The 13,405-nt window shown below is 43.8% G+C and overlaps 1 protein-coding gene across 5 annotated transcripts in view; it reads left to right on the plus strand.

Moving 5' to 3' along the window:
* The first annotated feature begins 2,392 nt into the window (after positions 1-2,392).
* Positions 2,393-13,405, plus strand: part of LOC116386047 (collagen alpha-1(XVIII) chain-like) — a 29,736-nt gene continuing 18,723 nt past the window's right edge. For 4 of the 5 annotated variants that reach the window (XM_031852006.1, XM_031852007.1, XM_031852008.1 and 1 more), the window contains exon 1: positions 11,306-11,819. In XM_031852006.1, coding sequence (XP_031707866.1) covers positions 11,486-11,819 — 334 coding nt within the window. In that variant the 5' untranslated portion in view covers positions 11,306-11,485. Of the gene's footprint in view, positions 2,654-11,305; positions 11,820-13,405 lie in introns of those variants that run through there. The other variant, XM_031852010.1, reaches the window with a different exon arrangement.

Consider the following 13,405-nt stretch of genomic DNA (forward strand, 5'->3'; position numbering starts at 1 on the left):
GACAGGTGCTCCATTGTCACAGCGTCACTCAATACACTATCATATAACAGCATGGCTCGTCTCTGACGCCTTTCCTCACTCACAGTAGTAAGATAGTATCTGTTCACAGTGGTGCACTCTGAAATCTCCCATGTCTGTTCTCACGTCTTTAAACTTAGTTTAGGCCTGAACCATTGCCTCAACCTCAGGCTGTGTCCTGAAGTGAGCCCCCTGAGTCCAAATCTAGTTAAAAGGTAGATTCAGTGAGGTGATAGTGTGCTAAAATGGTGCATAGCCCCAAAATAAATGTGTTTTCAGTCGAGCTAGCAGCATGGCTCTTGGGAACTCCTTGAGGGTGTGAACTGGAACCTTTGGAGAGATATGTACAGTATTTAACACCCAAAATGTAACCTTTAGTTTGATGATTAAAGGATAAAAAAGAGCATCCCTGGATAACAAATCCTGGTGTAAAGCAAAGTTTTGCATCTCACAGCTTAAACATGATGGATCAGGATGTTTGTGAGCTGGTGGAATATTTGACTTCACCTGTTAAAGAGACACCGAGCACATTATTCTTCTTGTCAACAGCTCTCATATTGTGTCCCGCTCAGACAGAGTTGACAGTGTTGCACTCATTTACAACATAAGTGTTACCTTTTGAGATGACTCGTCCTGAGCGTTGACAGCTGAGAGCAAAGAGGGAAGATGGATGGAATTTAAATTTGAAGCATGCGAGTGTGTGGACACATGCCCCCTCGAAAACACAGCTGATGGCGAAAAGTGGATTTATCTTTGCGTGTGCTCACAGGATTAACAGTGAAATGGGCAGCCGGGGATCCGGACCACCACAGGGAGAGATGTGTCAAAGGGATTTTCCTATTCAGTCGTATGGTTCAGGAGTTGGGGAGGACATGTTCTGACAAACCCTGTTACGCTTTCCTTCTGCCTGCTGAGCTGTGGGGGAAAAATCAAAGCAGCTTCTTGCCTGTTTTTGTCGGGGAATCCTTATGAATAAAACTCAAACTTTTGCTTGATTCCGTGCAGAAATGTGCAGCTTTCTCTATTAAAAAGGTGGATTTGTGTGTGTTCTGTGTGGAGATTTGGTGTTGGAGCGTCTGTCATCATGAGAAGCCTTTCTCTCTTTAAGGAATGCAGTGTTCAGTCCACAGACAGGTGCCACACTGAAGGCCAACATGTCTGAACACATGGAAAACTTACATCAGCCCGAGTCTACGATGCAGATGCTCTCACTGTCGCTGGTATAAAGGCTGGTTGGACTTCTCATGTGGTAAAGCTTCTGTTTTAGATCACGTTAGAGGATTTACTGATATAAAGCCCACAAACTCAGTAGCCTTGGCTGGTTTTCTCCAGTGACAATTCCAATAAAGTTTATTGAAACTATGGGTCTTCATCCACACAGTGTCTGCTCAGTTTGATTTAAGTAAGATTATTGATACCAAGCTGTAAAAAAACTGATCTTTGCTTTTTATTAAAGTCTCTTCAAGGTGGAGCTCATTGTTATGACTCAAATGTGAAATATTAAAAGAAAAGCCTTTTGAAACCGTCTTTATGTGATTGTAAAACAACTGGAAGTGTTAACATCTGTATCTACAAGAGGTAATTTCAGCTTTCAGTCTCCGTTAATTTAAACACGGAGTCTTAATTCTCGGGCTTTAATTGTCTGAATAAAAGCAGTCATGTGCCATGTCTCCCTCTCTACTGCGCATGCGTTAACGAGGTCACAGCTCACGCAGGTGTTTGGTGTTAGGCTGATTACACCTGGTGGGTCATTGGGGGGTTAAAACACACCTAAATGTATTAAAGCACCATTTTTTCAGCTCAAGCGAGCAGACTAAACTTGTTTATGTGTGTCAGCTGCCACTCTGCTGTTCACTGATTGGACACAGTGAGTTCAACAGCCATGTGCAGCCTGAGGGGAAGTTTAGTGAAAATTCATAAAGTCATTTGAAATGTGAAGCCTCGAGGCTCAACTGTGAGCTAATTGATGGCAGTCCTGCTAGGATATAGGTTTCAAGATAAAATCGTTTTCTTTACCATTGGTATGAATATAATCAATTTAATTAGTGCTGACATAGGAATTTATACACTTACTATATATTTAAATTTTTACTTATATTATGCTGCTTCTCCAGAGTTCAAAACAGGCACAATAGTCCTTTTTAATCAAATTAAATGAACTTTAAATCGTCTATTATTGCTTTCAGTGTGACTACAAACCCCCAAATAATAAATTATATAATACTAATAAAGCAATAATCCATATAGACTATTTAATTGCCATTTATTACCATTTCGACCTTGTTGCTGCAGAAACTGCTCCTCAGTAGAGATTTTACTTTGAAAACAACTCGCAGGAAGTTCCCTCCAGCTTTGGCACCGAGCACATCAGCACGCTGCGCTGCGCTGCTGTGCGTAAAGGTGCACCCAGCCTCCAGGTAGACAGGAGGTCGGTGAGAGTGATTTGTTTTTCCTCACTAGCTGCAGAAAGTGTCCGCTGGAGATGAGCGCAACTCCGAGTCTCTGAAAGGATTACAATTGTTTTTTTTAAGAAACAGTTGAAGGATGCGTCGATGCGGCAGGTGGTCGTTATTGACCCTGCAGACCTGCATCCTCCTGCTGCAGGCGGTCCCACAGATAACGTCTCAGCGCAGAAGTGAGTGGAAGCTGCATTGTTCAGTTACTCTGTTGTTCTTTTGCACGTTGGTAAACATCTATTAACTGTGTGTTTTAAAGAAAACGTTGCTGCAAAGCTTCTGCAAGTTCGATATCTTTTAAAGTAGCGTCTGGTTTTAAATTGTCTACAGCGCATCTCATCTCAGACAACCCTCATACTGTTCTTATTTCATTTAAATTCATGACATATTCATTCACTTCTGCTGACTTCCTCTGACTAATGAGCTGTCTGTGTGCTGACACATGATCTCAAAGCTGAGGTTCTTTCATGCTGGAATGAGGCTGTGGTTGATGTGAATGTCTGGACTTGTCAATAGAGAGTTATGAAGCTCAACGCATCTCCTACTGTACCTCACTGTCTCTAGCTGCTTGTGGGCATTTATTGTTTGTATACGCTGCATTTGTCCGGTTTCCTCATTAAGCTTGTTCGCTTTAGCACCATTTTGTACAGAAGACATTATGAGACGATGGGCCGCTGGACACAGACCCAGATATCCATCCCTGATATTGTGCTTGTGTGCATGCTGGTGTTTTATTACAAACATTACATTTTACAGATCGTCAGTTCTTTAGGATTAATATTTAGGTGTAGAGTATAGAATTAAAGATCAGTGCTGGGACGAATGTTACTTGTGAAGGTGCTTTTCAGTGTGTTGTAGTGCAGAACAGTTCAGTGTGTGTGTGTGTGTGTGTGTGTGTGTGTGCGTGTGTGTGTGGGTGGTGGTATTTTGCGGTTTGTTCAGATTTTCCCTTCTTCAGGGCTCGTTGTCGGTAAGCATTTCATCCTCATCGCTAAATGTTACCTGGCTGTGGTTTCCCTCCTCACCTTTACACACACACACACACACACACACACTCGACACAAAACCCACAAACATTGTGCTGACATTCAAGCCCACACATTCATGTAGAGACACATGCTGAAACCCTCCGACAGACTTCACACAAGAATTCAGGCTTGTGCATTGTTTGTAAAGATCTGCTCTCAGACACGAAAAGCTCTCGGTGATGAAAGTAATTCTGTTGCTTTTGTTGCACTTTTCTTATTTCTGAATGACATGACACAAAGATATTTGCAAAGCAGATGAAGAAACTTATCCCTCAGATTTTAGTGTCATATTGTCAGAATTGAAGTCGTTTTGCACTGAGAGAAGTCCATCTTATTCCAGTTTGTCCGTTTTGTCAGTTGACACCAACAGTGGTGCTCCAGAAGCCCATTTTGCAGGAGTTTTGCACATTGACATTGTTTCTAAAATTGAGGTAAAGCAGTCGTTACTTCATATGAAAGCATCTGGTTTGAAAGGTCTTCTGGGAAATGTAGGAAATCAATAACAGTAGAAAAGGATGAATTGGATTATGGGAAAGTGACTCCACCTAATAAGGAAAACTCCTGTCACACATTGAGCATCATTAACTGATAATTTACTGTCTTAACGGTGCTGGAAGCAAATCATGAGAGTTTACGTTTAACACAACGCTTCTCAGATTTACTGTTTATGCAACACTTACCAAAAGTATGCTGTGACACCAGCAGCAGACGTCTCCTCTGGGTGGTCCGTGATATACGACGCTGTATTCTATCAAAGCAGACAACAAAATGGTAATAGAAGTCGTGTACCGCGTCGTGTAAAACTAATATCTGCGTGGTGTGTTCTCAGGATGTAAAGGGAACACAATTCATGAGATGATTACATCAGAAGGAAAATGAGCCGTGTGTTTCTGCAGGTAAAGACAATGCGTACTTTCATAGCTACAACATGGTTGCCTTTTATTTATCAAGCAAAAACATGATTGAATGGTTCCAGCTTCTCAAATAGTTAATACTCTACTGCTCTAATCTTTTACATAATTAAACATTTCATATTTCTGACTGACCGGTTACATTAAACACCATATTTCCTGCATGGCAGATGATTTTTTTGTTATCGCTTAACATTTAGACATTTGGGTAAAAGAAGAAGCTTTTGTTGCAGCAGTTTCTGTCCTATAGAAGCAAATCTGAAGCAGAGAACAGGAGGTTGAGTAAACAGCAGCTTCTCTTTATTTTTCCACGCAGCCTCGAGCACATTTCTTCTCCACGGTTAACTCCCATTTTATGCGTAATTACAGCTTTTCTCCTGCGTGCATCTCAAATTCAACCCCGTGACTGTGATCAGACCTGTATGACGGTATGAAACATCAAAGCCCTTTTAAAACAGAATGTAAATAATGATACTGTCACTGTACAGGACTTTAAAAGCCACATAAAGGCAGCTGTGGGTGCTTTCTACGTGTATGTATGATGTATGATCTCATGCTGAGGGGCGAGAGGATGTTTTCCTTTCCATCTTCCATCTTTCTATGCAATCTGCCATCTGAGCCGTTGGGTCAGACGCTGCTCTCCGTTCCTGGGAATGCTTTGTTTTCCCAGCTGCAGAGCTGGTGGCTTTGAGGTGGAGATGATGGTTGATAATGGTGGCTGTGGTTTGCTTCTCCCACCTGCTCCTGCTCTTTATGATCTAATCAGCTGGTTACCCACAAACAGTGTGTAAATATTATGGTTAATTTGAGCCTAATTTCTAAATGCAGGAGCAAGAATCTGGCTTCTGGTTGGAGCTTTGGATTGCTGTGTCCTGAAACCAAACGATGCAGCAGAGGTGCCCTTAAGCAAGATATTTAGTTTAACGTCGGCTAAAATCCCTGAAACAAACTGCAAGGTTGTTGTTTCCCCTGATTCCAGTGACTCTTGTGGTGATGAGACAAAGACCGGACGTGTCTGAGCAGCACAAGTTGGTTCTAATGGCTTCATGTTTGTTTTACTGTCTTATTTCTAATCCCAACAGATTTCTGCTTTCAAGAAACTTAAAACAAATCCCTTCCTGTGCATAAGAGAGACTTCTCTAAGTACAGAAAACTTCACAGATCTTTTTTCCAACTATTAAAAATGATGAAAAATACATGGAACTTGTGTGATATAACGGCACAGGGTTGTGCAGGCGTAAGAAGTGAGTGTTAGCAGATCAACGTTAGCCTGAAGCCAGTTTCATATAAAAGGGTTTTGCACTTGAACACACAAGCCATGATACCTCTCACTGCACCCAACCCTCAGAAACAGAAGCTTTTTGTTCACAGACATTAATCAGTAGCTTTATTTACCGGCTCACTTGATTCTAGTTCACATAAAGAAGGTTTACTGGCTGTGAAGCTGCTCTACAGTGAAACCTTTCTCTGTTGCTTCGTGCAAAACTTCAGGCTGAACTGCCCTCAACCCCGAAGCAGAGCCAACTCCTCCGATGTCATCATTTCCATGTACGGCACATCACATCAGTCTATTAATCGTTTCCAGCGCGGAGAACCAAACACACTCTGTTGTGCTCGTATCACCCAGAGGGGCGACTGGCCAGCTGCCAAGACCCAAGAACCTCTTTAAGAGTGATTCACACTGGTCGCAGTTTTACAGACGTGCAGAGATTAATGACTGAGTTCTTCTGGTTCTTCTGGCCTTGTGTTCCAGTTTCAGATATAAAGGACGGTGATGACAGTGTTACAGTTTAAAGCTGCATGAAGAGAGGCTGGTCAGTAGCTATGTGGGGAAAATGATCTGTTTCTGGGCGTTCTGCTGGTCCAGTGGTTAAGACGCATACTCTATTTACTGCAACTTGTTTCTACACTATACTTTAATGGATGAATTTGTCAAAATTACCACAAGGAAATACAAAACAACCACAAAGAGACTTTAAAAGAATGGCAAAAAACACACAAAATGACCACAAAAGACACAAAACAACCCCCAAAAAAAAGCTGTGTGTCTCGCTCCTGTGGGAGAGGTGGTGGGACTTTTAGCATGTCAGTGACCAGGGGCCCATTTTCTCATCATCCACCCATGTATACCTTTTACTATCTAATGCAGGCAAAATGCCCCAAAATAGTCTTAAAAGAAAGGAATAAAAACGCCTGTCTCACGCTTACAGATGCTAAGAATGCACAAACAAACTTGTCTGGTTTGGATTAAAGTCTCCACCAGAGTGCATCAAATAAAATACCTCTCAAAGTTTACTTTGACTAAAAATAAGTATGTGAAACATTTCTTCAGCTATGACCGTTTAAAGTCATGCATCAGACTCGATAGGATCTTTCCATCGTCTGTGGGGTTATGAGCACACTTGCCCTCGAGTACAGTATCTGAGCTGCAGGAATTTGAACTCACCTGCAGCACTGAGGCCTCAAGTTACGAGGGCCCTGACTGTCACGTCTCTTCAGGCTCATGCTGCAAAAATGTACCTCTGACAGCTGAACAACCTTAATTTACGTCAACACGGAGCTAAAATGACCTTTTTTTTATCACGTTAAACACTCCGTAATTGCTTTTAATTGTCTGCTGTCGATCACTCTGGTGTTCATCTCCTCTCTGGAACAAAACATCTGAATTTGTTTCCTCCTCACATTCAGAAGGAGCCACCACACTCACCTCCCATTATTCCTCCTATACAACAAAGGTCCTCATTCAACAGACTGAGATTCTCACACAAGGAGTTGACTGTCTTGTCTTCGAGCTCCCGTGTTGCTTAATGAATCGTGCACTGAGGCGCGATAAGGGGGACCGTCTCACACCCTCTCGTCTGAAAATGCTTTTGTCTGTGCCAAAAACCCACTTCGACATACCGCAGGGTGTACGGATCGGGGGGAGGAGGGGGGGAGTGTTATGGGTGTTGATTTCTGCTGCGCTTCTGCCCAGATGGGGACTTGTTTGCTTCTTTAGTTTGAAGAATTTGAGTTATTTGATAACTGTAAAGCACAGAGAGAAATCAGTGAGGAGTGTCGGTGACTTACTGCCGTGATGAAGAAGTTTCTAGGTTTGTTCACGCGATATTTAAACCAAGTTACACAAATATTGGTCCAGATTTGGTGCAAAGAGACGCATCAGTTCGTCTCTGTGCTACTCCAGACTTTATACAACAGGTGGCAGCATTTCCTCTGTGCAGGAAACAAGAAATACAGTAGTTTGGAGTTTGCAAAGCAGATTTTCAACCACATTCTGTCAGTCTAAGATTTTGTCTGTATGCATCTTCCAGTTGCAAGAAAACACTGTAGTTTACAGTATAATACGTAATGAGCGCAGGTCAGAAAGTGCTTCTGGTAAAAGATGCAATTATTAAGAGCATAAACACAATGACCAAAACTGGAGTTTCTGCAAACAGTGATACAAAAACCTTCAGCCCTCTTATATAACCTTACGTAAGAATGAAATACGATGATTGACCTGTGTGCTGCTGCCACCTGCTGGTCCATGGAAGTCCTCAATTTGTTAATATCTATAGTTTTGCATTTGTTTCAGGATTCATACACTATTTCATGAGCTCAATATTTAACTTTGAAAGTTCCAGAAAGCATGAGCTAATTCTTGAGCTCTTGAGCATGTGTGCCTCCTCACCAGTGTTTTCTGGTTAACATACATCCGAGCATGAGAACTGTGGTAGAAACATGATACAGCAGTTAATAACACAGTGAGACGAAGAAAAACACCAGCAGAAACATGTGCTGCCATCATCCTGCATCGGTCTCTTTATGAGATAAAGGGTTGTAGACGAGAAGCAGAGTGAGAGAGGCTTCATGACTCAACGCCTCAATGATGAACGCCTCTAAAAGTATGTTGACCTTTAAATTGGTGGTCTGTGCAACAAGTTGTAAAGACAGAAATGCAACCAATCACCATGATTACATCGTGGAGACAGACTATGAACTCTATGCACCGCCTCCTCACAGTGTCGGACAGAAACTTAATCCCCAAATATGGAGATTTTTAATCAATTAAAACAGAATGCAGAGGGATGTTTCTGCAGGTCTAAGGAAGTTAAACACTCATGAGTCCTAGAACAGTCCTACAGCACCGGGGGGAATCTGGTTGTCATGAAGATTAGTTGAGGTTTGGGATATTTAGACACTCTGGTAATTTAGCACAGCTGCAATTTATACACCCCCTCATTCCTTTAACCTCCTCTCTCTGAGACAAATGTCTTTCAGTGCTCGATGACAAAGTACCCGTTCTTTCTAGCCTGCATGGCTACAAGTATGTGGACACTTATGCGCTAGTAGGAGGAAAGGGGAAGGCCATTGCTGATAAGTGTTCTTTAGTGAATTTAATACAACTCTCATGTCTTTACAACGGATAAAAAGCAGGCTGACTGGAAGCAGGGGGTAACAGCTAGCCTGGCTCTGTACAAAATCTGCCTTCCAGCATCTCTGTTGGTTCAATATTTTCAGGACATTATCATTTTAATACGTAGCGCAGAACATCATTCCGATTGAAGGAATCAGCATGTTTTTCTAGGGGTTGCTGCAAGGCATTCTGGGATGTTTAAGGACTCACTAACTGTCACGCAAACAGAGGATTGATGGGGGAAAAAGCTTAGAATGATGCTATATAACTGTTGAAGGAGTGGACAGAACCGTCCCACTGGAGCAGTAATGTGCAGCTGTAGCACTGGACCGTATCGCGTATATAGCTCTGCATGCATATGCATGTGTGAGTGAGTGTACTACTCCAAATGGAAAGCACCAGGTGCCTTCATAAACTGACATTCACTAACTCGCTGAAGCCGTGGTGTTTACTTGCCCTACCAGTGGCCCTGTGCAGGTCAGAGCAGCTGACAGCTGATAGCGATGATAGTGTTGCACACAGAGGGAGGGATAACGTGCGGTGGGAGAGTCTGCAGGGCATTTGTGGCGATTTATTGACTAGTTTGTTGAACATGAACATATCACGGAAATGTGTTTTAAAGTCCATATGTCTACAGCAAGCAAGGTTTAACTTGTTTGTTCTCTCTCCGGTTACAAGAACAATGCTTTTTCACGTCAAAAATATAATAATAAATAAAGGTAATATAATCTCTCATGCTTGTGATGAATGTGATGCTTTTTACTCTCCTGCTGTGGTGAAGAAATTAAATAAATCTCATGGCACAATCAACAAAGAAAGGAACACAAAGTAGACAGGAAGTCTAGTTTCTCCTCAAACACACTCTCTGTAATTGCTTTTGGTAATTACTCCAAGACTGAGACACATGAGCTCTTCTGTTGATTGTTTTCCGTGCTTGCTGGTGCGTACAGTGTGAAGCATCCTTTTTAAAAGGTTTAACAAGTCAAGATTCACTTGATCAACCTGTTAAGAGGCTTTGAAGGAAAGCTGATCCCCTCATTATTTAGCATTTAGACTTCAGGGACAGCTGGCTTTCACACACTCCCCAAAGCATCCAATCTGAAACTTTGCTCCTCTTATCCTGCTCAGTGTCCTGCAGAATTAGCACATATGCTGACAGCACTATCCGCGATGCACAAATTATCAAGATGCAACAGTGTCCAAAAGCTCGACATGTCATGCAGCGTGGGGGCGTGGGAGGTCTGAGGGCTGGAATGTGTAACAGCTGGATGTCCTAGCTTGGCAGATGAGGTGGGTAGCTGGATGATGGGGGCACACAGGGCTGTGTGGAGGAGGAGGAGGCCTGGGAGAAAAAGGGTGTGTAGGTGGGGGGGATCCCCCCGTATCGCCCATCTGTGAGAACTTGGAAGTGCTGCATTTTCCGAGGATTTTCTCCGATGAGGCAATGGAGCCGGTCCCCCGGGAGAGGAGCTTAAGACATCGATCCAATCGGATACGCCCTCACTTTCTCAGCTGCCGTCTTTCATTCATGCCTCACTCTCCTGCTGCTCTGCTCTCTTTCCACCCAGCGATATCAGAATACACCAGAGTGTTTAGTTCTGTCACACACAATATCACTTGTGCCTGTTTTAGTTCCCCCCTCCAAGCCAGTAAATCAGACAGACATGCCAGTATTGTGTTACTGAACACCACGTTTGTTCCCAAAATTTCTCTTCTCAACTTTAGCTCTCTGTGTTATCTTAAGCTGTCAGCAGCAGTGTGCACTATTCAATTTTTGTCTTGTGTGCCACGTGCACTTGATAACCCTCGTCTCGGGTGAATTTTAGTGTGAAGTATTCCACAAGGGACATGCAAAGACGAGAGAGAATCCAGATAATACTCATAATCACGAGTATTTCTTCCCCTGGTGCCCCGTTTAGATTAACCCTCCATGTAGGGAACCACAGCTCTACTCTCACTTTGATTATTATTACTTTTATTTGCATTTATTCTCATTTTCTGCAAACCTCACCGATGAAATCTATCCTCTCTGTTGCCCCTTTTTAAATGGAATATGTTGGGCAAACTTTACTGTAAACCGACTGTTTCCTAAATACTTGCGGATGACTGAGGAGGCTGCAGTTCAGCATTTTGCTTCTAAACTTGATGCCCTTGTCGATACGCTTGGCACAATGTGAACTAAACCTGTCCATTATGGCTTATGTATATTTAAAAACTCCATAATTCCCTGAGGTTATTTCTGTGCAGGAACGGGTGTGTCGTTGTGGTAGCACGAACGCTTGCATGCTTTTTCTCCGTGCTGCAGAGAAGGTCTTAGGGGACCCACTCATCAACTCGCACAGAGGAGGAGTTTTAGTGAGTTGGGGCAACTTTTGAGTAACCAATGACTTCCATCAGCGGTGAAGCAAGCCTGCCTCCACGCTTTGGGTCTCCCCCTGCCCATGTAAGTGCTTTCTCATGAGGTTTGCATTTCGTGGGAGGGTCTCTGAGAGTGAGCAGAGATTTGATGTCTTGGTTTTCATTCAGTGGACGCTAAGTGGCCTCTTAAACAGCTTGGATTTAACTGTTGACCGGCTGGCTAGCAGGTGGCGCTTGAGGAAACAGTGAGAGGACTGTGTGGACTGGAGTGCTGCTGCACGCTGAGACACTTGGAGGACTTCTGCAGGAGCCAGCAGCATGTTGAGGATGCAGACGTTGTTGCCTCTCCTGGTTCTCTGTGCTGGGAGCTTGGATGCCTGGTTCTGGTCCCCAGTTCGAGAGGACACCACCCAGGTTCCAGTGCTGACAATGCCAGCAGGAACCACGGGTGCCAACACGACAGCCAATGGCACGCTGACGAAGGAAGAAGAGGAGGATGACAACTTATCTGGGGTTGGGGAAGAAATTATCAACGTGGCGACAGGAATCCGTAAGTTTGTGGAGGCGTGGGACGCGACCCCGACCCCGACCGCCAGGACTACTAACGGAGGCCGGCCCGAGAAGGTGGAGAGCGCTATCCGTAACACGACGGGTAATGCAAACCGGTTCAGAGTGGAGAGGGTGGGAAAGGGGTCTGGGATCGGGGTAGAGGATGGGTCAGGATCTGATCTTAGGTCAGATGTAGAAGGTGATAAAGTCCTGGCTCTTAATTTAACCAGGATTATAGTTGACCTAACCCCCCCCGATAGTCGCATCAATGCTTCTGACCAGTCTTGTCTCCCAGTGCCCTCTGATTGGCCCATTTGCTCCGGTAAACGCCCCAAATTTTTCACGCTGCCCAACTTTTTCAACCACACATCTGTGGAGGAGGTGGGCGCGGTCCTACAGGAGTGGGCGTGGCTCACGAGGGCGAGGTGTCACCACAGCGCAGAGTGGTTCCTCTGCCTCCTGCTGGCGCCCAGGTGCCCGGCGCCCATTTACCTGCCCTGTCGCAGCTTCTGCCAGGTGCTGCAGGACAGCTGCTGGGCGTCTCTGGAGAACGGCCGTCTCCCGGTGGAGTGCCACCTGCTGCCCGAGAGAGCGTGCGCGTCAGTTAGTAAAATGAAAGGTAACCCCGGCGGGTTAGAATGTATCCTGTCTGGTGATACATTTTGAATCCGATGTCATGTTTGAGCATTTCAGTCTCTGTGTGTGTTTTGTTTTGGTAACACGTAAGCACATTGTGGCTCTCGTGATTCACTTCAAACATAATTTTGCATGTTTTAATCACAGCTGACCATTTTTCAAACCACGTTTAGTGTTAAAAATGTTTGAATTGCACATTTTTAAGCAACCTTTTGCACATTTATTCAACCTGCAGGGACTTGAGTTAGGAGCTCACGGAAAGGACCAAATCTTTATTATCTGTATATTTAATTCACACATTATTCTTCCAGGTCAGAACCTGGCACCTACATTACCCTCACTGGGAGATTCAGGTGTGTTCTGCTAGTAGCAGCTAATGTAGCCCGGAGCCTTATGCAGAGATGAGCAGCAGGCTGCAGAGGTCTGATAGGCTCGCATCTTTTTAACGCCACACCCACAGATGCTTATTGTTATTATCTAAATTGCTGTCCCAACCAACTCCGTCTGGTTGAGTTCCCTTTTAAGCCATCACAGTAAACATCGTGTCTGCTTCCATTGTTGTCAGTTACATTTTTGTTGCATTTGTAGGTGCCGATTGATTTGACATGTTTACGGGGATGGATGCTCCAACTGAGGCATCTTTCAAGTCTCTGCACGTTGAATCTTCAACTCGTGCAGTGAAACTAAATGATGCCTAGAAGGTGGAAAATGGTTGCCAATAATGAAAAGTATAAATAATCTGCAATTAATGTGTTAAAACATGCAAAACCAGCAGTCGTTGTTGACACTGTTGCTTTCTGTCCACTGCACACGTCCAGAGGACGTCGTTTAGCACATCACGTCACTGTCCCAGGCTGCATGCGTCAGCAATGGACCGCAACGTTACAGGTTCTTTGTAGCCTTTTATTTAAGTTATATTGAAGACCAAACTAGCTCAAATGCAACTTATTATCTGATTATGTCCATTCAGGCTGCATAAATCCACTTCGAATGACTTTCTGCATTGAGTCAAAGCTTTCCCAGTTCATTTATATTAAGATAAGCCTAGAAAAT

Source organism: Anarrhichthys ocellatus, unplaced genomic scaffold (assembly GCF_004355925.1).
Source record: "Anarrhichthys ocellatus isolate YVR2014 unplaced genomic scaffold, GSC_Weel_1.0 scaffold12, whole genome shotgun sequence".
NCBI classification, from domain to species: Eukaryota; Metazoa; Chordata; class Actinopteri; order Perciformes; family Anarhichadidae; genus Anarrhichthys; species Anarrhichthys ocellatus.